Source organism: Phocoena sinus, chromosome 10 (genome assembly GCF_008692025.1).
Source record: "Phocoena sinus isolate mPhoSin1 chromosome 10, mPhoSin1.pri, whole genome shotgun sequence".
Classification (NCBI taxonomy): domain Eukaryota; kingdom Metazoa; phylum Chordata; class Mammalia; order Artiodactyla; family Phocoenidae; genus Phocoena; species Phocoena sinus.
The window spans coordinates 57818479-57843424 of record NC_045772.1 but is presented as its reverse complement, the minus strand read 5'-3'; the positions used below and the strand labels follow the sequence as shown (position 1 = coordinate 57843424).

At 41.6% G+C, this 24946-nt stretch overlaps 1 protein-coding gene across 1 annotated transcript in view; it reads right to left on the bottom strand.

The window, feature by feature from the left end:
• Positions 1–24946, bottom strand: part of LOC116761163 (thymidylate synthase-like) — a 53528-nt gene that overhangs the window by 17757 nt on the left and 10825 nt on the right. Inside the window, 1 exon segment of the mRNA XM_032646934.1 lies at positions 230–405. Coding sequence (XP_032502825.1) covers positions 230–405 — 176 coding nt within the window.

Sequence of the window (24946 nt, the reverse complement as noted above, 5' to 3'; positions counted from 1 at the left end):
AATTTTATCCAGGCACACAATTAGATAAAGAGATATACCGATTGGAAATGCTGTAAATGTTGAAATAAGTGTATGCTCTCTACTAAAGTAAAAGGAAATATCACAAAAATCTGTGGATAATATAATAAGCTTTCAGTGCTAAAAGGAGCCTTGGAAATCATCCAAATCCTCGTTTTGTAGATAAGGACCCTGAGGATCAGACATGATTGTGACTTGCACAGGGCCTCACCCTGGTAAGGGGCAGAGTCAGCTGGACCTGGTTTTCTGATTCCTCCATTCAGGTACATACTCCAGCCTAAGATCACTCCTAATGTCCAGGCGAGGACAGAGAGGAAGAACTGCCTTTCACATTCACTGAACTCCATATAACTAGTTTGAGAACCCTCGGAGAAATCAGGCCATTTCCTGAGATGAGAATTAAGTCCATAAGTTATGCAATTCAGAAAATAAATGAGAAAATACAGCAGATCAAAATAAGCTGGTTTAAACTGAGAACCACGTACAGAATAGTCTCTCAATAGACCAGATAGATCCTGCAATATTAGAGACATTTTTGCAACGATGACATAAAACTATTGGGATGTCTGGGAGAGAGTTAGTCTTCCATCCCACCAAAAGGTTGAATAGAATGACTGGTTCTATTTTCAGTTTCCCTCATTTTCATTATGTGTTCGGGATGGACAATCACAATCTTAGTTATTTCTGTTTTGGGTAAAGGTTGGAGGACAAAACTAATGATGTCATCAGAGGAAGCACACAGAGAGTATTTACCATCCTGGAGCTCAGTCAACCGAAAAATTTGCTAGCACATCACTCCTAGGGTGATGAGCTTGGTGGGAGCTGAGAGTAGCAATGAGTTGTGCCAGCTACCCACTGAGGGTGACAGTTTAAAAACACTGGACTGAAAAATGTCATAAATTTGAAAAACAATGAACTGCCTGGTATCAGGGTTTAGAGATTGATGGGACTGGTGCCTGGAAAGCCAGAAAAAAGGAGTGTAGAAATCCACACCATTTTAACATTCAAAATGTCCCTTGCAAATGATTCACTAACAGCCATGTAGTTATATATGTATGTATGTGTATATACACGTATACATACACGCATACATTATTTATATTGTTTTCTCTCTGTGTTTAAAATGCTCAGGGGCTGAAACTTGTTTGGAAATGTTCAGTCAAACGAAATGGTTCCTTTTGCAATATGCAGTTAGTTTTCGTAGCTCAAACTGCCTTTAACTTTCTTTTCCCTTTCTCCCTGTGTAATTAAAGGTGAAGGGCAAGCAGGAGAGAGAGGGTTTTAACTTATTCTGGTGCTCTCCCAGCGGAACTGCTGCATGCAGGCTTAAAGGCTCTGTGTTGCACGACATAGATTATGGTGCGATGGTGCTCCCACCGCCCAAAGTGGTGCAGTGGGGCTGCCAGTCTAATGTAGCCGGAGGGGGATTTGGGGTTTGGAAGTGTATCAGTTAGCTATTGCTGCTTAATAACTCCAAACTTTGTGGTTTCAAACAAAAGCCATTTATTATATTTCATGAATTTGGTGCTGCTGATCTTGATTATGTGATCAGTTGGTGGGTAGGTAGGCTGGTGGCTGGTGGGCCTAGGATGACCTTGACAGGGACAGTTCATCTGTCCTTCCTGTGTTTGTCACATTTCTCCAGCAGGTTAGCTCAGGCTTGTTCTCATGTTAGTGGCAGTTCATGTATAAGCGTTTCTTTAGCTTCTGCTCAGTCATATTTGCTGCTTTCTCATTCTCCAAAGCACATCACATGGCCAAGTCCAGAGTCAAGGTGAGAAGGCAACTACCAAAGGGTGTGGACACAGGGAGGTGTGAAAAATTGGGACTCAATGCAATCAGTTTAACGAAGTGAGTTAGCAAACAAAAGGCTCAGGAGAGACTGCTGTGGATGCCAACAGTCATTAATGTTCAAGTCAGTCATGTTTTACTTTGGAGTTTGTGTTTATTCGTTTATTCATCCATCCAACATTTATTAGGGGACTGTCATGTTTAGACACTGTTCTAGAGGCTGGGACAAACTTTGTATTTAAAATGGTTACCTGACAGGACAGGATTTTCTTTGCAACTGTCACCTTCTATTTCTTTTCTCATCTTAGGTATGAAGGGGGTCTTTTGTAGATTGGAATGAAGAGGTAGAGATTTTTATTAATGTAGTAATAAGTTTGCTCTAAGATATTGTCAATGTAAACCGAGGAAGATTTGAAGGTCCTGAAGCCTCTTTACACAGGAATGTTGGCCCACTTGTGTGGAGCTGGGACTTGGAAGGATGGGAAGGGGGTAGAAAAGGACCAATGAGATGCAGTGGGGCAGAGAGAGAGGGAAGAGGGAGGAAATCCAGAGAGAGAGAGTGGAACTTCAGATGCTTATCTGAGGTAGACGGAATTAACTGAAGGATGACATTATGGGAAAGCAAAGACGTTTTGCATCTTCCTCTGGGTTCCGTGTGTGTTCATACTCAGCGAATGCTTTTCTGTTATATGTTGTCGTGATGTGATCTCCCAGACACTATGGGATTAACTAAGGCATTTCATTATGTGGGAATATTGAAAAGTTAATCATTTAGCTTGCTCTGTTCTTCCCCTCACATCCCCTTACACCTACCGAGACTTCCCTTCATCCTTATCACTTGCCAGTCACCGTCAACTTTCTTTGGCTTTAGGGGTCTCCCCCTTAACCAGGACCTTGATTATTAGTCATTTTAATTTGCCTCTGTAGAATTCTAGAATTCTCATCTACTTGATCGTTATTCTTCAACAACCTTCACACATCCTAGCTTCCAGCAGATTATCTTGATTCTGCTTTCATTTTTTCATTGGACATTTAGGGAGCTCCAATGATCATGTGAGGCAGGGTGGCTACAGACAATACTATGCAAATAATAGCAATTGAGTGCTTATTATGTAAGCACTCAGTAAGCATTACTATTCTAAGCACTTTTGCTTATATACACTCAACCTCACAACAACGATGATTATCCTCATTATAGATGAGGAAATGGAAGCACAGAGAGGTCAGATAACTTGCTCGAAATAATGGAATTGGTGGCAGACCTGGGATTTGAATCCAAGTGGTCAGGCCCAACCACACTCGATAAAATAAGGGCCACTCCTGACTGCAGGGAGTGACAGTGCCTTCGTTTTCTCTTCCTTTCTTCTCTCACCATAACCTCTCATTGCTTCCAACATTTTCTGCCTTCATCCATTCTTAAGAAAAGCTCCATTTATATATATGATGTTTTAATTCCTGTCTCTACCATTTCCTTCCCTCCTGTCCTCACCTCCTACGAGACCTCGCTCTTTTCATTAGCTTGGCTTTTACTTCTATCTTCTCTCAATTCATCTCTGCTAGTTCCTTCCCCTCAGTCAGCAAATATACTTAGCATTAGAAAACAAACTATCCTCTAACTTGTTACTTTCTTGAATGACAAAAAAAAAAAAGTTGAACCTTTAATAATCCACCACTTGATGGAATCTCTCTCCTGGGGCCTCTGAAGATCACATCAAAGCTGACCATCTTTCCTCAGTCATGCTCCCTCCGTCACGTCTCTGAATATACGTTCCTGCTTCTCTGATTGTGTTTTCCTGTTTCCATAACTGTTTTTATTCCTTCTCTTCTTACCTATCAGTGGGCATTGCCCAATGTTCTGTGCTGTGAGTTTTTTCCTAATCTTGTTACTTTCTCCCTCAGAGATAATGTGGTCATATAATTTATTGCCCAAACTGGGAAATTGTTGTCTGGGACAAATGTGAAACTGGATGTGATGGCAGCGCAGTAGGAGCAAACCAGGATGGCAGTCTCTCTCAGTTCCACATTTCCAACCCCTTACTGCTGGTCTCTATGTATGTTCAGGGCTTCAAGCTCCACATATCCTAAACCACACCCTTCATATTTTTCCTTCCTTTTCTAACCAACTATTCCTGATTTCATTACTTTTGCCATCTTGCAATGACTGAGACTTGAAAACTTGGGTCATTTCTGAATGTTTCCCATACACACTGTCAATGACATCAGTGTCTAGGTCTACTGATTTGGCTTTTGTGTTTCCCCGTCTTATTCCTTCCTTTCCATTAAAAAAAAAAAAAAATTCTTTCTTTATTTTTTGGCTGTGTTGGGTTTTTATTGCTAGGCATGGGCTTTCTCTAGTTGCGGCGAGCGGGGGCTACTCTATGTTGTGGTGCATTGGCTTCTCATTGCAGTGGCTTCTCTTGTTGCGGAGCATGGGCTCTAGGCGCGTGGGCTTCAGTAGTTGTGACACGCAGGCTCCGTAGTTGTGGCTCATGGGCTCTAGAGCGCAGGCTTGGTAGTTGTGGCACATTTGCTTAGTTGCTCTGTGGCATGTGGGATCTTTCCAGACCAGGGCTCGAACCCGTGTATCCTGAATTGGCAAGTGGATTCTTAACCACTACGCTACCAGGGAAGTCCCCTTTCCTTTCCATTTTCAGTGCTACTATTTTAGTTCAGGCCTTTATCACTTCAAGCCAGTACTATTTTTGTAGCCTAATCCCAAACAAACTTTTTAAACTGTGTCTTCTACTTATCCCAGAACTCTGTGCATATCTAATCCAGACCCTTTACTGTCTGCTGTCCTGAATAGAATACTTTGGCTTTCAGTAGTTTGATTATGATGTGTCTAGGTGTGAATGTCTTTGAGTTTATCCCACTTGAAGTTTGTTGAGTTTCTTGGATGTGATTAATGTTTTTTTCTTCAAATTTGGCCGTTATTTTTACAAATATTGTATCTGCCCTTTTCTCTCTGTTTTCTCCTTCTGTGGCTCATATTATGTGTGTATTGGTATGTTTGATGGTGTCCCTCAGTCTCCGAGGCTCTGTTCATTTTTTCTTTATTCTTTTTATATCTGTTCCTCAGACTAGATAATTTCTTTTTTTAAATGTTTTACTTTATTTTATTTAATTTTAAAAATTGAAGTATAGTTGATTTACAATGTTGTGTTAATTACTGCTGTACAGCAAAGTGATTCAATTATACATATATATATATATTCTTTTTGAAAATGTATATTCTTTTTCATTATGGTTTATCAGAAGATATTGAATATAATTCTCTGTGCTATACAGTAGGACCTTGTTCTTTATCCATTCTATATGTAATAGCTTACATCTGCTAACCCCAACCTACCACTCCACCCCTCCCACAACCCTCTCCCTCATGGCAACCACAAGTCTGTTCTCTATGTCTGTGATTCTGTTTCTGTTTCATAGATATGTTCATTTGTGTCATATTTTACTTTTTAAAAGTTCTTATTTATTTTTACTTTTTATACAGCAGGTTCTTATTAGTCATCCATTTTATACACATCAGTGTATACATGTCAATCCTGATCACCCAATTCATCACACACCCCCAAACCCCCCTGCCGCTTTCCCCCCTTGGTGTCCATATGTTTGTTCTCTACATCTGTGTCTCAGTTTCTGCCCTGCAAACCGGTTCATCTGTACCATTTTTCTAGGTTCCACATATATGCGTTAGTATACGATATTTGTGTTTCTCTTTCTGACTTACTTCACTCTGTATGACAGTCTCTAGATCCATCCATGTCTCAACAAATGACCAAATTTCGTTCCTTTTTATGGCTGAGCAATATTCCATTGTATATATGTACCACATCTTCTTTATCCATTCATCTGTTGATGGGCATTTAGGTTGCTTCCATGACCTGGCTATTGTATATAGTGCTGCAATGAACATTGGGGTGCATGTGTCTTTTTGAATTATGGTTTTCTCTGGGTATATGCCCAGTAGTGGGATTGCTGGATCATATGATAATTCTATTTTTAGTTCTTTTTTTTTTTTCTTTTGCGGTACGCGGGCCTCTCACTGCTGTGGCCTCTCCCATTGCGGAGCACAGGCTCTGGATGTGCAGGCTCAGTGGCCATGACCTCACAGGCCCAGCCGCTCTGCGCCATGTGGGATCCTCCCGGACCGGGGCACGAACCTTTGTCTCCTACATCGGCAGGCAGACTCTCAACCACTGTGCCACCAGGGAAGCCCATGTTTTTAGTTCTTTTAAGGACCCTCCAAAGTGTTCTCCATAGTGGCTGTATCAATTTACATTCCCACCAACAATGCAAGAGGGTTCCCTTTTCTCCACACCCTCTCCAGCATTTGTTGTTTGTAGATTTTCTTTTTTTTAAAAAAAATAAATTTATTTATTTATTTTTGGCTGTGTTGGGGCTTCGTTTCTGTGCGAGGGCTTTCTCTAGTTGTGGCAAGCGGGGGCCACTCTTCATCGCGGTGCGTGCGCCTCTTACTATTGTGGCCTCTCGTTGTGGAGCACAGGCTCCAGATGCGCAGGCTCAGTAGTTGTGGCACACGGGCCTAGTTGCTTCGTGGAATGTGGGATCTTCCCAGACCAGGGCTCGAACCCATGTCCCATGCATTGGCAGGCAGATTCTCAACCACTGAACCACCAGGGAAGCCCCGTTTGTAGATTTTCTGGTGATGCCCTTTGTAACTGGTGTGAGGTGATACTTCATTGTAGTTTTGATTTGCATTTCTCTAATAATTAGTGATGTTGAGCAGCTCTTCATGTGCTTCTTGGTCATCTGTATGTCTTCTTTGGAGAAATGTCTATTTAGGTCTTCTGCCCATTTTTGGATTAGGTTGTTTGTTTTTTTAATATTGAGTTGCATGAGCTGTTTATATACTTTGGAGATTAATCCTTTGTCCATTGATTCATCTACAAATATTTTCTCCCATTCTGAGGGTTGTCTTTTCGTCTTGTTTATAGTTTCCTTTGCTGTGCAAAAGCTTTGAAGTTTCACTACATCCATTTGTTTATTTTTGTTTTTATTTCCATTACTCTAGGAGGTGGATCAAAAAAGATCTTGTTGTGATTTATGTCAAAGAGTGTTCTTCCTATGTTTTCCTCTAAGAGTTTTAAAGTGTCCAGTCTTACATTTAGGTCTCTAATGCATTTTGAGTTTATTTTTGTATATGGTGTTAGGGAGTGTTCTAATTTCATTCTTTTACATGTAGCTGTCCAGTTTTCCCAGCACCACTTACTGAAGAGACTGTCTTTTCTCCATTGTATATCCGTGCCTCCTTTGTTATAGATTAGTTGACCATAGGTGCATGGGTTTATCTCCGGGCTTTCTACCATCTTCCATTGATCTATATTTCTGTTTTTGTGCCAGTACCATATTGTCTTGATTACTGTAGCTTTGTAGTGTAGTCTGAAGTCAGGAAGTCTGATTCCTCCAGCTCTGTTTTTTCCCCTCAAGACTGCTTTGGCTATTTGGGGTCTTTTGTGTCTCCATACAAATTTTAAGATTTTTTTTTCTAGTTCCATTAAAAATGCCATTGGTAATTTGATAGGAATTGCATTGAATCTGTAGATTACTTTGGGTAGTATAGTCATTTTCACAATATTGATTCTTCCAGTGCAAGAACATGGTATATCTCTCCATCTGTTGGTATCATCTTTAATTTCTTTCATCAGTGTCTTATAGTTTTCTGCATACAGGTCTTTTGTCTCCCTAGGTAGGTTTATTCCTAGGAATTTTATTCCTTTTGTTGAAATGGTAAATGGGAGTGTTTCCTTAATTTCTCTTTCAGATTTTTCACCATTAGTGTATAGGAATGCAAGAGATTTCTGTGCATTAATTTTGTATCCTGCAGCTTTACCAGATTCATTGATTAGCTCTAGTAGTTTTCTGGTGGCATCTTTAGGATTCTCTATGTATAGTGTCATGTCATCTGCAAACAGTGACAGTTTTACTTCTTTTCCAATTTGTATTTCTTGTATTTCTTTTTCTTCTCCAATTGCCATGGCTAGGACTTCCAGAACTATGTTGAATAATGGGCATGAGGAGTGGACATCCTTGTCTTGTTCCTGATCTTAGAGGAAATGCTTTCAGTTTTTCACCATTGAGAATGATGTTTGCTGTCGGTTTGTCATATATGGCCTTTATTATGTTGAGGTAGTTTCCCTCCATGCCCACTTTCTGGAGAGTTTTATCATAAATGAGCATTGAATTTTGTCAAAAACTTTTTGTGCATCTATTGAGATGATCATATGGTTTTTATTCTCCAATTTGTTAATATGGTCTGTCACATTGATTAATTTGCGTACATTGAAGAATCTTTGCATCCCTGGGATAAATCCCACTTGATCATGGTGTATGATCCTTTTAATGTGTTGTTGGATTCTGTTTGCTAGTATTTTGTTGAGGATTTTTGCATCTATGTTCATGAGTGATATTGTATCACAATTGTATGTAGTGTCCTTCCTTGTCTCTTGTAACATTCTTTATTTTAAAGTCTATTTTATCTGATATGAGTATTGCTACACCAGCTTTATTTTGATTTCCATTTGAATGGAATATCTTTTTCCATCTCCTCACTTTCAGTCTGTATGTGTCCGTAGGTCTGAATTGGGTCTCTTGTAGACAGCATATATATGGGTCTTGTTTTTGTATCCATTCAGCAAGCCTGTGTCTTTTGGTTGGAGCATTTAATCCATTCACATCTAAGGTAATTATCAATATGTATGTTCCTATTGCCATTTTCTTATTGTTTTGGGTTCATTTTTGTAGGTTCGTTTCTTCTCTTTTGTTTTCCACTTAGAGAAGTTCCTTTAGCATTTGTTGTAGAGCTGGTTTGCTGATGCTGAATTCTCTTAGCTTTTGCTTGTCTGTAAAGCTTTTGATTTCTCTGTTGAATCTGAATGAGATCCTTGCTGGGTAGAGTAATCTTGGTTGTAAGTTTTTCTCTTTCATCACTTTAAGTATATCATGCCACTCCCTTCTGGCTTGTAGAGTTTCTGCTGAGAAATCAGTTGTTAACCTTATGGGAGTTCCCTTGTATGTTAGTTGTCATTTTCCCTTGCTGCTTTCAATAATTTTTCTTTGTCTTTAATTTTTGCCAATTTGATTACTGTGTGTCTTGGCATGTTTCTTCTTGGGTTTATCCTGTATGGGACTCCCTGTGCTTCCTGGACTTGAGTGGCTATTCCCTTTCCCATGTTAGGGAAGTTTTTGACTCTGATCTCTTCAAATATTTTCTCAGGTCCTTTCTCTCTTTCTTCTCCTTCTGGGACCCCTGTAATGCGAATGTTGTTGCGTTTAATGTTGTCCCAGAAGTCTCTTAGGCTGTCTTCATTTCTTTTCATTCTTTCTTCTTTAGTCTGTTCCGCAGCAGTGAATTCCACCATTCTGTCTTCTAGGTCACTTATCCGTTCTTCTGCCTCAGTTATTCTGCTATTGATTCCTTTTAGTGTAGTTTTCATTTCAGTTACTGTATTGTTCATCTCTGTTTTTTGTTCTTTAATTCTTCTAGGTCTTTGTTAAACATTTCTTGCACCTTGTCAATATTTGCCTCCATTCTTTTTCTGAGGTCCTGGATCATCTTTAGTATCATTATTCTGAATTCTTTTTCTGGAAGGTTGCCAATCTCCACTTCATTCAGTTGTTTTTCTGGGGTTTTATCTTGTTCCTTCATCTGGTACATATCCATCTGCCTTTTCATCTTGTCTGTCTTTCTGTGAATGTGGTTTTTGTTCCACAAGCTGCAGGACTGCAGTTCTTCTTGCTTCTGCTGTCTGCCCTGTCTGTGTCATATCTTAGATTCCACAAATAAGTAATATCATATGGTATTTGACTTTCTCTTTCTAAGAGAAATGCCATCTAAATGACATTCTTAGTACTTAACATCTATCTATCTATATACATATATATATATATATTATATATATATTTTTTCAGTATGCGGGCCTCTCACTGTTGTGGCCTCTCCCATTGCGGAGCACAGGCTCTGGATGTGCAGGCTCAGCGGCCATGGCTCACGCGCCTAGCCTCTCCGCGGCATGTGGGATCTTCCTGGACCGGGGCATGAACCCGTGTCCGCTGCATCGGCAGGCGGACTCTCAACCACTGTGCCACCAGGGAAGCCCCTCAATATATATTTTATATATATTTATTATATTATTTTATTTTTTGCATATCTGTATCTCCTCTACTAAAATGAAAACTCTTTGTGTATAGTAACAATGTCCTGCACCCTCTGAATCCTCAAAAATTCAATATTATAGGCAACCTTCTAAAACTTTGCTGAATGAATCAATAAATAAGAGCATTGTTTTCATGGGCAATAAGCTCTTAATTCCACACGAGGACTGACCAAGTAAAACTACTGGAATTTGGAAACTCATTGGTAAGTTGAAAATTGCCAGCAGCTGCTTTCTTAATTAAGAAAGCAGTTAGTTTTGTAGAGATTTGAACCTAGAAAAATGACTCTAATTGTTTTCACAAATTATTTTCTTGAAAAGTGCTAAGTAGTAAAACCCTAGTGAAATGTGTAACTGAAGAAACTTTCATCTTAGATGCTTTGGGAGAAAGGAGGGAAAACATTGAACTGCAGAAAGATATATGTGCTATTCGTTATTCAATTCTTTTTCACTCGAGATGATGGTTTTAGGTGAAATGTCAGCAGCTTTGTCATCATTCATCTCTTGAGTCTCAAAGCTGATAATTTATATACTTTCTACTTTCCCTGGCATATGACCATTTGCCTCTTGTGCATAAAACAGGCGTGGGTTGCCAGGACTAGTGACTCTGGCTCAGACAGATGGTGAAGTTATCCCTGGTCTCAGATGGTCTTTGTGGTCTGTGGTGTGAGGTGGTTTCCTGGTTGGTAAATTGACATTCTCTTGCCCAGAGAAACTATGAGATGTTAAAGGAGTCTTGTGGGAGAGAAAGGTGCTATAGGATGTTAAAACATATGGGCACCACTCTAGTTCACTGCCAGAGCAAAATAGATTAAGTGAGCTCAGCAAGTTTCCAGTAGAATTCAGTTAATTGTCCTGCCCCACATGAAAGAAGCTTATTAGAAATTTGTTAGGTGATCATAGATTCTCTCTCTTAGTGCACTGTAGAGATTAGTTTTGGCTTATTTAAAAAGAGGTCTTTTCCAAACTTGTTTAACTGTTGGACCATATTTTCTTGGAGCATCTCTTGGGGTTGGTGTTCCACAGACTACATGTTAGGAAATGCTGTGGTCGAGATACATGAAAATGCAGAGTTTAGGTTGCTTTCTAGAACACTCCACCAAAAGCCTTTCAAGCCAAGATCCAGGAAATTTCCTTTTCCTCTTTATTTCCTTTTCTCATTTCCTTCTCTAATCATTCTTCAAGTCCTTGCCAAACAGAAATTCTGATTCAAGCACTTGATAAATACCATGACAGTTAAAGAGAAGTAAGACAAGTTATTTGTTTGGTCTGGGCCTCAGTTTATTCATGTGTAAAGCAAGAAGGTTGGATTATGATTATTAGTATCTCTGCCAGCTCTTTAATTCTGTGCTTTTTTGATTCAGAAAGCACGATCCCTGACCCCAAGCTACTAACTCTCTAGCTTGGGGTAAAGGCTAATGCAAATGACATAACTAGCAAGCAGTTCACAATGGCACATATCTCTGTGCCAAATAGCGTGGTGCAGATTAGAGGGGCTATACAAGTGCAGACAGGGGAAACCAGTGGGGCCAGAACACTTCTAACTCTCTCTGTTTTTTTCTTGCTCAACAGAGCCCCTAAAACAATGATTTAATGAGAGTGTGTTTTGTTATGGAGATATAAAATGCATTTACTACATGGAAAGCCTTTGTTCCATGTCTACTTAGGCTCAGTTAATGACAGTGCAGAGGTTAGCTACAATGTGAGATTAATGAAAACACCTCTGTTGATAATTTAATACTTATTAAAACAATCATTAGGTCACCAATGCTTTTTGCAGAACCTGAAGACTTGAGCTAAAAGATGTTCTAGGCTGAAGGCATGAATAGGATCCTAGAATGTTAGAGCTAGAAGAGTCCTGAGGAAGCACCGAGGTAAGGGGTCAGCAAACTTTTTCTGTGTAGGACCAGATAGTAAATGTTTTAGACTTTGCAGGCTGTCAGATCACTGCTGCAGCTATTCAACCATACTGTTGAAGTGCAAACTCAGCCATAGACAGTATGCAAATGATTGTGCATGGCTGCATTCTGATAAAACTTTATACACAAAAACAAGAAGCCTGTGGGCTCTAGTTGAAGATGAAGACCAGAGTAGTCTGGCGTTTGATCAAGATCATATGGACTGAATTGTGTCCCCCACCCTCCAGTTCACGTGCAGAAGCCCTAACCGCCAATGTGACTATATTTGGAGATAGGGACTACAGGGAAGTAATTAAGGTTAAATGAGGTCATAGGGTGGGTCCCTGACACAAAAAGTTTAGTGTCCTTGTAAGAAGAGACACCATGGAGCTTGATCTCTTTCTCTCTCTTTCTCTCTCCACCATGTGAGGACACGGCGAAAAAGTAGCTGTGGAATAATAGAAAATATAGTTGTGCCTGCCCCTGGTTCCTGTCACAGAGCTCCTAATATGCCTTGGAATTTTTCCGGGTGATAGGAGCATCTTTTGTTCTAATGAGGCTACTCTTGGTGGGCTCCTGGATGGGGACTTGTCACCAGAAAGAGCAAGCCATGATTAGAAGCTTGGAACTTTCAGACCCATCCCTCATTCTCCGGAGAAGGAACAGGGACTGGAAATTGAATTAATAAGCGATCATGCCTATGTGATGACGCCTCCATAAAAATCCCCAAAGTACTGGGTTCATAGAGCTTCCAGGCTGGTGAAAACATCCACGTGCTAGGAGGGTGGCACAGCCCGACTTCACAGGGAAAGACCCTTGCAGATCTCACCCATGTATCTCTTCATCTGACTGTTCATTTGTATCCTTTAAAATATCATTTGTAGTAAATTGGCAGTAGTAAGTAAAACAGTTTTTGGAGTTCTGTGAGTTACTCTAGCAAATTCTCAAACCTGAGACGGGTCATGGGAACTTCCGATTTATAGCCAAGTCAGACAGAGGTCATGGGTAACCTGGGGACCTACTACTTGTGATTGACATCTGAGGTGGAAGGCAGTCTTGTAGGCCTGAGTCTTTATCCTGTGGGGTCAGTGCTAACTCCAATTAGTGTCAGAATTGAATTGTACTGAACTGTAGGACACTCAGCTGGAGTTGGAAAATTGGTCAGGGAAAAACCCCATGTATCTGGTATCTGAAATGTTGAGAACATGAGAGTAAAGGAAAAAACAGTGAATTTCCTCGACAGTGGCTATCTACAGGCCAGGAAGAGAGCTCCCACCAGAGCCTGACCATGCTGGCAACCTGATCTTGGACTTCCAGACTCCAGGACTGTGGGAAAATAAATTTCTGTTGTCTAAACCACTAGGTCTGAGTATTTTGTTATGGCAGCCTGAGCTGACTAACACACACAGCAAGTTTGGAGCAGAGTGAGGGCTGGTGTTGAGATCTGATGGCATTCCAAGCAGCTTTGGGTAGAGAAGAAAGAATATATTATCTTAGGTTTGAAAAGGAAAGTGATAATTTTTTTCCATTTCACCATTGTATACTTTGGTCCAATATACAAATCAATAGATTAAAGAATTAGATCTTCATTTTGGAAAGCTAAAGTGTTGAGTAGGATATAAAATCTGTTAGGAGATTGAAGAAAGCATGAGTGAGGATTTAGACCACATTTCCTAACTTTGCCTCCGAATTAATCTCTCCCTTCTCTGGGTACTTCTGTTATTCATGTGCTTCTCACACCTTGTCCGTTACTACATGTGTGTTTTCATCTCCAGATCTTCTTGATGATAGGGTCACATTTAGTTACTTTACATTACCATAGCATCTAGTTTGTGCTATGCATAGAATGTGAATGCAATAGAATAATCATGGGTGTTACAACACATTCATTCAGTCAACAAATATTTGTTGGACATGTATCAGGTGCCCAGCTCAATATTAGATGATGACGGTGATGGTTAACTAAGAAGACACCACCCTTACCCTCATGGAGCTCATAGACTGGTAGGAAAGCTTGATCCAATAATATAAGCATTCAATTTAAAATACATTCACAAACTTTGATGAATGATTTAAAGGAAAGGTACAATGCAGCAAAGCTATAAAATAGGGAAACCCCCTAAACTTGACAGCTATGTGCGAAAGAATCATACTGGACCACTTTCTCACACAAGATACAAAAATAAACTCAAAATGGATTAAAGACTTAAATGTAAGACCTGAGACCATAAAACTCCAAGAGGAAAACAGAGGCAGTACGTTCTTTGACATTGGTCTTAGCAATATTTTTTGGATCCATCTCCTCAGGTAAGGGAAACAAAAGCAAGTAAACAAATGGGACTATATCACAGTGAATAGCTTTTGCACAGTGAAGGAAACTATCAACAAAATGAAAAGGTAGCCTACTAAATAGGAGAAAATATTTGCAAACGATATATCTGATAAGGGTTAATATCCAAAATATACAAAAAACTCATATAACTCAACATCAAAAAAAACAAAGAACAAAAAACGTGATTAAAAAATGGGCTGGGGCTTCCCTGGTGGCGCAGTGGTTGAGAGTCCGCCTGCCGATGTAGGGGACACGGGTTCGTGCCCCGGTCCAGGGGGACCCCACATGCCGCGGAGCGGCTGGGCGCGTGAGCCACAGCTGCTGGGCCTGCGCGTCCGGAGCCCGTGCTCCGCGGCGGGAGAGGCCCGCGTACCGCAAAAAAAAAAAAGGGCTGAAGACCTGAATAGATGTTTTTCCCAACATCCTTACAGATGTTGTAAGGAGACAGAAAGTAGAATGGTGGTTGCCAGAGATTTGGGGGAGGGAAAATGAAGAGTTTGTGTTTAGTGGGTATAGAGTTTCAGTTTTGCAAGATAAAAATAGTTCTATGGATGTTTGGTGGTGATGGTTGCACAGCGATGTGAATGTAGTTAATACCACAGAACTGTAAAAATGGTTAGTATGGTAAATTTTATGTTACATGTATTTTATCACAGTTAAAAAAAAGAAAGTTATACCCGTGACTGAGGAAGCAGGGGGTCACCCACAGCCCTAAGAGATGGTGTGTCCCATGCAATATTTGGGACGTACTTACACTAAAAAATGATTTGTTATTCATCTGAGATTCATATTTAATTGTCATGCACTTCTTATTTGCAAACTCTGGCAACCCTACCCAAGAAGCCACACTTGCCACTTGAACCAGAACTTGCTTTGAGTGATGAAAGCTAGCAATAGCATTCTAAGAAATGTAAAATACCAGAGAACGCTGTCTTATCCTTTTTCACCTGTGTTACTTCCCTGCGTTAGCCAGCTACTTAACGCTGAGAATGATGACGTACGTAAAAGGAAAGACCAGGCAACCTAGAGTTCCTATTCCTTTCAGTCCTTCCTTAGTCATCAGTTAGCCTAAGGTAGAGGGTTGGTTGCTAGAATATGCATGTATCAAGAAGTGAAATAAAAACAATTGAATTAGTTTTGTGCAGTGTTTCCACTGTTTTCATAAGAGCTAAATGAATATACAAGCTATGAGAAAATAAAATAGGGAAACCCAAGAAAACTTTCCTAAGGAAATGGTGTTTTGTGGTGAGATCTGAAAAATGAGTAGGCTTTAATCAGGTGAAGGAAAGATATGGGGTGTAAAAATAAGGGCAGAGACCTTAAGATGAAAGGAAGCATGTTGATTTGAGGAATTGATTGGGGCTGGGATGGCTGGAGCACAGATACACAGATGAGTCTGGAGTGAGTAACATGGCCTGGCCACTCAGAACCCCGTGGGCTGGATTAGTGGTTGTCCTAAGCATATCAAGAAGCCACTGCAGAGCTTTAAGCACCTTTAAGACTGTTCAGGCTGCAGTGTACCACAGGAGAACAAAAGTGACTGTGAGAAGGCCAGTTCAGAGATACTTGCTGTACGATGGTGCTTTGAATCAGAGATCTCAGTGGTTGAGCTGGAGAGAAGCAGATGGAATTGAGGGTTTTAGGAGGACTTGATGAGGGTTAAATAAGGAGCTGACAGTGTGCAAGGTGTTGGGTAATTCCTAAGTACCTGGCTTGTGAAACTTGAGAAGTGAGGGTGTTGGTCCTTGGGTGGAGGACACTAGGAGAGAGCTGGGTTTCAGAGAGGACAGGTGGGAGTGGGTTGTGATTGAGATTGGGGCACTTGTGGAGGTATTGGTTAGGCAGCTGGGATTGTGGACCTTGGTTACACTCGCCCTAACCACAATTAAAATTTGTGATCTCTTTCAAAGGTAAAGGGAAAGCAAAAGTATTTTGGATGAAAAATGAATACAGAAGGACTAACTCGCCTGCCTCTGATTTATTATCCTGGGCAGATACCCCGGAGCTGTGTCTGTTAGGAAATCCCAGTGCTGGGGGTGGCTTGAAGTAAAATGATACAGACCAGGATCATCCTTTGTAAGTTTTATAGATGAGATGGTAGCTTCTTCAGACCGTGATACCACAACCTTTGGTATCTTCCCATCCATGTTTAAAAATCTGAGCTTCCTTCTTACAAGATCTTGCATGACTTGGCCTCAGTCTACGTCTCTAATGTCATCTGGCTTTCCTCTCCCTAGATTCTAGCCAGGCTGGCTCTCTGCTTGTTCCTTTCATGAACCAAACTTGCTCTGCCTCAGGCATTTTGAACTTGAGTTCTCTTCTTGGTGTGCACCTCCCTTGCTCTGTTAATGACAGCTCCTTCTCTGCACGAGATTTAAGTTTAAATTCCTCCCCCTCAGTGGAGCCTTCCCTGTTCATCCAACCTAAACACTTGTGCTCATCACTTTCTATTCCATTACCCTGTTTTATTTTCTTCATTTATCTCACACTCGCCGAAATTGGGTTTATGTATTTTCTCATCTATTTCTCCCTATTGAATGAACTCTTATGAGAATGGCACTGGGTCTACTACCTTGTTCAGTGCCTTCAGACCTATCACAGTGTCTGTTAAGGTGGAGGTGCTCAATACACTTCTGCTTAGGGAATGAGTTCTATTAGGCATTGGGAAAACACAGATAAATGTTGAGTAGGAATCTAAATCTTGAGGGCTGCAAGTGTCAGACTTTGGAGAAACATTGGTGCTCTAGAGAAGGGTAGCGTGTGGGGGATAAGTTCTGTGCAGAGATACGAAGGCCAAATAGTTCTGAAAAATCCACTAGAAACATTCTTAGCCCTCCTCAGACTCACTGACCTATATTAACCCAAATCCCCTTCCCTATGAAAACGTAGGGAAGCACCTCAAACACCACAGCTTGAAGGCTACTACCTGGTATACCTGGTACTGCTGTTGCCAGCAGGTATGTTGTATATAGAAACAATGTAAGCTCCCTTTTTGAGAAAGAAAATATAAAATCAGAAGCATGAGTCTCCTTTAAGAGGAAAATCATCTTTAATTAAAGGAAAGCTAGTAAACAGTCTGCTTGGACCTAAAATTGCTTAGTTTCTGCATGCTATTAAATTGGATTTATGATCTAATAAAGCAAACAAAGGGCTTTGGATAGCTGAACAGTAAACTAAGATGAAAAATTTTGAGAAATATTAAAATCGATTAAACCCTCTGTTCTCTACAATAAGGGACAGATTTCTTCTCTGGATTTTTCTTCCATGCAATATAAAGAGATAGAGACTGTCTTGCTGTCAGATTGTCTTGCTACAAGACTACACTTCTATGCTTGTAAAGCTTATTTTAATCATTGCAGAAAATCATAAAACATGGCAGGTTTAGGGAATAATCACAGGTTAGAAATTTTACCCACTTAATCAACTCAGATATAACTGAACCTAAAATAAACTTTCTAGCAACAATGTAGAGAATGAATCCCCCAAATGAAGAGCTGGTTCTGATCTGAATCCTGAATAGCATCAGTCAGTGACAGCCCGCTGCACTTGCCCCTAGTATCGGCTGGGGTCATCTCCAGGGTCATACCCCAGATAGAACTTGGAAGGTCACTGCCAACGTCTGCCTCTCTGATCTTTTAGCTCATTTTTTATATGCTTAAGTCCTTGATCAACCCTCTTATGATTGAGATATTCTTTTAAAAACACCATTATTTTTCTGAACATAAAAGTTACATGTATATATTGTAGGAAGTATAGGAAAATATAAAGGAGATAGAAATCCCTGCATCATATCATCAAAGGGAAAAAAAGGTTAATATTTTGGGGTATTTTTACCTGGGCTAAGTTGTTTTATTTTTTTAGAAAATTTGTCTTATAATGTGTTATTTCCTGCTTTTTCTTTTTACTTAACATATCATGAACATTTCCCCATGACATAAACTGCTTTTTTGTGAAAATAATATTAATGGCCCCATAAATATTCCATTGTATAGATTACCATTCCCCTATTTTTTTAATTTAATTAATACATTTATTTATTTATTTATTTGGCTGCCTTGGGTCTTTGTTGCTGCGCGCGGGCTTTCTCTAGTTGTGGTGAGCGGGGGCTACTCTGTTGTGATGTGCGGGCTTTTCATTGTGGTGGCTTCTCGTTGCAGAGCAAGGGCTCTAGGCGCGTGGGCTTCAGTAGTTGTGGCACATGGCTCAGTAGCTGTGGCTCATGGGTTCAGTAGCTGTGGCTTGCAGGTTCAGTAGCTGTGGCTTGCAGGCTCTAGAGCGCAGGCTCAGTAGTTGTGGTGCATGGGCTTAGTTGCTCCGCAGCATGTGTGATCTTCCCGGACCAGGGATCGAACCTGTGTCTCCTGCATTGGCAGGTGGATTCTTAATCATTGTGCCACCAGGGAAGTCCCTCCCCTACTTTTATTTATTTATTTTTTATAATTTATTAATTTATTTTTGGCTGTGTTGGGTCTTCGTTTCTGTGCGTGGGCTTTCTCTAGTTGCGGCGAGCGGGGGCCACTCTTCATCGCAGTGCGCGGGCCTCTCACTGTCGCGGCCTCTCTTGTTGCGGAGCACAAGCTCCAGACGCGCAGGTTCAGTAGTTGTGGCTCACGGGCCTAGTTGCTCCGCGGCATGTGGGATCTTCCCAGACCAGGGCTCGAACCTGTGTCCCCTGCATTGGCAGGCAGATTCTCAACCACTGCACCACCAGGGAAGCCCCCCCTCCCCTACTTTTAGACGAGTGGATTGTTTCCAGTCTCTTCCCTCTCTATCTTGTTTCCGCCCTCCCTGCCTTCCTTGAATTTTGTAAATCTCAATTAAGCTGTTAATTCTTTTCAAGATGGCAGATTGAGTTATATAGTTAAGTCATAACTTGATAATCTTTAGTAACATACCACATTTTATTAATTACTAATAGTCACAGAAAAATGAAAAAAATGTAGAGTTGGGAGAGATGGTTGAGTAAGTATTGCCAAATACCAAACTTTTATTTTCAGTGAAGGTAAGGTTTAGTTTTAGGACCAACATTATACAGAGAAAGGTTTCACTGTCATTTAGACTAGTTTCCATTCGGACTACAAAGTGCTTCCGGCTCTATCACATAAAATGAGATGCGTTTACGGAAACTTCTTGGTTTGCAGCTTCAAATCTGAGTTGCTCTTGGCATTTGTCTCCTTTCCTGCCAGGCAGAGGTGCTCTGTACAGTTTCTGCTCTGCACCACTGGCTACGTGATTCTGTTCCTCTCAACATGTTATATTCTACATCAAGTTCTGGTAGCCCATGTGATTCTTTGCTTCCTTGTATTCTTTATCATGGTGCCATTTTGGACAAGAATCCTTCAAGACCGTGAGTAATATTTTTCTTATGGACATCAAACAGATAGTGGGGCATCTGAACCGAGGCCTGTTACCTTTTCCCAATCAGTGAAATCCTGGATGTGCTTATCGAAGTGAGATTCACTCGTCTAGCTAGGTGAATAGTTGCCCACTGGATTTAGCAGCTGATTCTCCTAGATGATCCATATTCTTTTAGTTACAGGGATAAGCAACAGAATGTTGTGTTGGTGGAGAAGGTGGTTGCAGTAACGACGGGGATATTTTTGAGTAGAAAATACACGATAAACCCAGTGTAAAGCATGGAAGGTCTGGATTCCAGGTTTAGGATGAAGCTGGGAAAAATTCTCAGGGTTCCCTCATGAGGAACTTTTCTTCCATGTTCAGGAAGAGGTGACAAAGGATCAGATGTGATAGCCCCTTGGTCTTCTTTACTCCTTTTCCAGGGAGAGCTGCATTATTCAGAGAGGAGCTGCAGTAGCAGTGGCAGAAAGTGCCAGGTAGGTCAAAATAGTGAGAGTCCCAGCGGTGAGTAGCCTCGGTGCACTGTGGTCCAGATGGCAGAGCTAGTCAGCTGTACTGCTAAGGAGGTGGCTTCTAATTTGTTTTTATCAGTAATTTTTTATGAACAGCTTTGTTGGATTAGAGTTCTAGAAGTATTTGGGAAGATGTAAATGCTCAATCACTTTTCGTATGAAAACTCAGTTTCTTTTTTTTGCGGTACGCGGGCCTCTCACTGTTGTGGCCTCTCCCGTTGCGGAGCACAGGCTCCGGACGCGCAGGCTCAGCGGCCATGGCTCACGGGCTTAGCCGCTCCGCGGCATGTGGGATCCTCCCGGACCGGGGCACGAACCCACGTCCCCTGCATCGGCAGGCGGGCTCTCAACCACTGCTCCACCAGGGAAGCCCTGTTTCTTTTTTTAAACTGTGTTGGTGGAAGTCACACAGTCAGTCCTTGGAAGAGTCTGGGAGAGTTCAGGCCAGTGGCCGGAGTTCACAGAGTCTGTGAGGACAGCACTGGGGTCCAGGCTGCTTCTCTGCATCAGTAGTGACATGTTAGGCTGAGGTCTCTGCTTGCACCTAACATTTCCCTTTAGGAAACATCTTGCCTCTCTCAGGCTTTCAGGTCTCATTGCTGCGAGTTCAGGAAGAGGCAGTGTAGTCAGGGTGGAAACAGGTACTTGGGGTCACCTCAGGAGTGGGCAGTAGAGGGCTGTGTGTATGGTGGCGGGTGGTGGCATCCTCACAGGATTGATTTTGTATATTGATGGAAGTCCTGGCTGACCACGTTATTATTCATGGCAACAATTTTAGGTAGTTAATTATTTATTACATCCTTTCCCCCTAGTGGATGTAATGGAACAAGAATTTTTATATCAGGGCTACACAAGTGTTGTCCTTTTACGTTTTGTAATGGAAGGCACTTTTGCCAGTTTAAAGATAATTGCTATCATTAAATATTGATAGAGACTTTTTTTTTTTTAAGTTTCTAGAAGTAAAAATGAAGGGAACAACTCTGGGAAATATAATCAATGTGCCCTGGACTTTTCATCCAATGAGACCTGGACCTCAAGGAGTAAGAAAATTATGTGGAAGGAGGATGCCTTCCTATTTGTTTTTTAACAACAGACCTCCCAGGTTCTAATTATTGCCTGACATGTGAGCCAAAGGAGACATTTTACAAGGCAAAATATATGAAAGAACTAGCAGTTTACTACTGATATCAAACCAGAGTATAACTGTGTGTCTCCTATAACCGAGGGTACGCTGCCCTGAAAAGAGTTTAGAGGGAAGTTGTTAGGTGTAAATTGGCCTCAGCAATAGAAGCAAGGCTAATTAGAAGGCAAAGGCCTCTGACATCACTATGCAGAATGGAGTCTCAGGCTTGAACAACTAAAACAATGGCAGGCTCTGGACAGATGAAAGCAGAGGAAATTGTGAGCGGGAATGGACCTTGTCTTTAGCAGTAGAAGGAACAGAGCAGTCAAACCCTGGAGCCCTGTCCTGTAGGGCTTTGGCTGCCTTGAGAAACGCACGTGCTCTACCTTTTTCCTCCTGTCCCAGGTTACTCTCCAATGGCATTTACTTTTATACGAATAAAATGAAGTTGCTCATTCACTTTCTCTTTCCAAAAAGGATTTGAAGAAGTTAATGGAACATCAAGGGTGAACTCAGATGGAGGAAAATAACTTACAAATAGGTAATGTGGAGTCTCAAGCGGGAGATTGTGCCTGTGGGATGAGGGAGGGGACGGGTTTGCCTAGTAGCAATGGCGATGGCATGCTCTGGTGGCTGTGGGGAGCTGTTTAACAGAAGATTGCTGCATGTGTGTGTGTGTGTGTGTGTGTGTGTGTGTGTGTGCGCGCGCGCGTGCGTATGTGTGTTTGTGTATGTGTAGGGTGGTCATTTTAACCTCCTACTACTAGGTCAGCCTGCAGCCACTGTTAAGGCTTCACAGATTTGGAGGGGTTGTGTGTTTCATTTGGGGAAATTTAAAGGTCTCCCTTAACATTTAGCCACCCCTGGAGCCCCCAGTCTGGTTATGAATGTTTCAGTGGGTGAATGGCAGAGCTCTTTGGCACTGGCAGCTGGAACCTTGCACACACACACTTCTTCCTTCCTCTGATTGTGTTAAGTCAGCGTAGCCCTCGGACCCCATGGCTGGCAGTCTGGGGACATCCCCCCGTTGGTTTTGTCAGGGCAGTATTGGGATTTTTTGGTGGCATCTTTTACCAGCTCTCAAAATTTTCTCAGATACATCTTGATGAGATGAGACCTAGAAGAAAAAGGGAAATCTTATTGGGATTGAACAAAAAATACAACATTTGAAATAACATTGTGAAATAAAATTGGCTGTAGCAATGGAGAACTTAGGACTGTGGATAGTGGTATGTTAAAATTCACATGCCTCACAGATGTGCAAAGCAAATGGAGTTTCTTTGTTTCCTAAAACTGATGTAATCTTCCTTTACCAGACCACACTTAAGCTGGGTGGGGATAGGTAGTGGGAAGTGTGGAAATTAACTTTAAACTTGTCAATTTATGCTATCTCTGTACCTTTGGGTTTAAATAGTCTCTCTTGGATGACTAAGTCCCCTTTGGGTAAATATTCAGTCTTTTAGATGCCCATCCCCCCTGCCCCTCCCACTCTAAAATGGTACCTAGATAGATGGAAGGGTAGGGTGTGTGTGACCTCGTGTTAGCAGGGGAGAGATGGGAGTTTCAGACCCATGCAGTGTCCTTTGGTTCCTCATTGATCTTCACCGGGCCATGGCTGATCTGTCTGTTCCCTGTGCTACTGTTGGAGAGGCCCTATCTGCTCATTTGGAGGTCAGATCCCCAATATTGAGTTCCTGCTTTAGGCTCTGATCATGAAGCCCTTGACTGCAGCTACCAATTTGTCCTAATTGCAGCTCCTCACAGATCCCCTCTGGTCTCCGAACCCCTGTTCTGGAGCAGGTGAGAGGTCCCAGATCTCTTGGATACCTTCTTTTTTTTTTTTTTTAAACTTAAAAAAAAATTAATTAATTAATTTTTGGCTGCGTTGGGTCTTCGTTGCTGTGTGCGGGCTTTCTCTAGTTGCGGCGAGTGGGGGCTACTCTTCGTTGTGGTGCGCAGGCTTCTCACTGCGGTGGCTTCTCTTGTTGTGGAGCACGGGCTCTACGCACGCGGGCTTCAGTAGTTGTGGCTCACGGGCTCTAGAGTGCAGGCTCAGTAGTTGTGGCGCAGGGGCTTAGTTGCTCTGCCGCATGTGGGATCTTTCCGGACCAGGGCTCGAACCCGTGTCCCCAGCATTGGCAGGCGGATTCTTAACCACTCTGCCACCAGGGAAGCCCTTGGATGCCTTCTTAAAAAAGTTTTTTTTAATTGAAGTATAGTTGATTTACAATGTTGAATTAGTTTCAGGTGCACAGCAAAGTGATTCAGTTATATATATATATATATATTTGTTTTTCAAATTCTTTTCCATTCTAGGTTATTCCAAGACACTGAGTATATAGTTCCCCGTGCTATACAGTAGGTCCTTGATGGTTGCATGCCTTGCTCAAGCCTTGGGCAGCCAGGAGCACTGCCAGGGCTCCTCTGTCTAGGCTCCTCCCTCTACCAGGGCTGCACTTTTTTCCCATGCTGCTTAGGATGAAGCCCTCCCTGTAGCCTCACAGTCTTCCCAAGCTCTGCCCAGGAAAGCACACCAAATCACAAATCCTACCAAAAGCTCCAGTGCTTCACTGTGTCTGTCTGTGTGGATGTTTCTAACATGCCTCCTACTCCCAGAGCCCCACTTCAGAGTGGACAGTGAAATCACGGGCATTGGATCTCTCCTCCCCGTATTGCCCTGGGATTTGGAAGTGGAAAGCTTTCCATGTTCTCTTCCTGTCTAGAAGGGCCTTTCTGCACATCATATTCTCCTGCTTCCTGATGTGGCGTTGACTTTCGCCTCCTGTTGCACCATCATAACGGAGTGGCTGCCAGGGAACAGGACCCATACATCAGTGATAGTATCACAAATATTTTCCCAGTTATGTGCATATTAGGAGACAGTGGGGAGCCCCTGGCATCCTTACAGTTGTTGTGGAAGTTTTCTGTTGTAACAGTTGTTGGGAATGGAAGAGGAGTGGTGGTTGATCAAATACTATGTATGGTTTTACTAAACATTAAAATCATAAATGTGGGAACCGGAAACCTTTTGCCTCTGCAAATTGAGCATCCACAGTTTTGTGTTAGAAACTGCTATTAAAACTCCCTGCTTTCAGAACTTGGCTGCTGTAAAGGTCCTGAAAAAAAATTGCAGTTTGGCTGGAGATGTTCATGCTTGGTTTCAGCACATTCACAGAACATTCACAGGAAATAATTGCAAGTTCACACAATATGATCTGTGTGGGTGTGATTCAGATCAGCTCTCAAGAGCACAGAATGAAGGCTCTCAGCCATTTATGCAAAGAAACATTAAAATAATGATAAAAGGATCCAGTATGATTGAGGGGAGTGGAAAAGAATTAGATATTAAGGCACAAGTTTTTATCTTTTTGGGAATCAAAAGCTGCTGGGCACATCAGTAGATTTGAACTTCTATTGAGAAGTACTCTTAGGGTTTTAAGGACTTGAGTCGTGTTAGTTTTGTTTGCTGAATCCTGGTCATAATAACATTTCATTTTGTGGGGAAATAATAGGAGGCAGGAACAATGAAGGAGCACAGAAGGGGGCTTACTCTTTATAAAAAAAAAGTGCGAAAGATTTGAGACTTGATTCTCACCAAATGGGGAAGAAAGTATCTTTGTGCAGCCAATCCTGTGTCCCGAGAGCCCTCTGAGTACCAAACCTTGATCTGAACACTGTGAGGGCTAAGTGGGAAGGTGGAAGATGGGACCTGACCTTGAGATTCATATAACCTATTC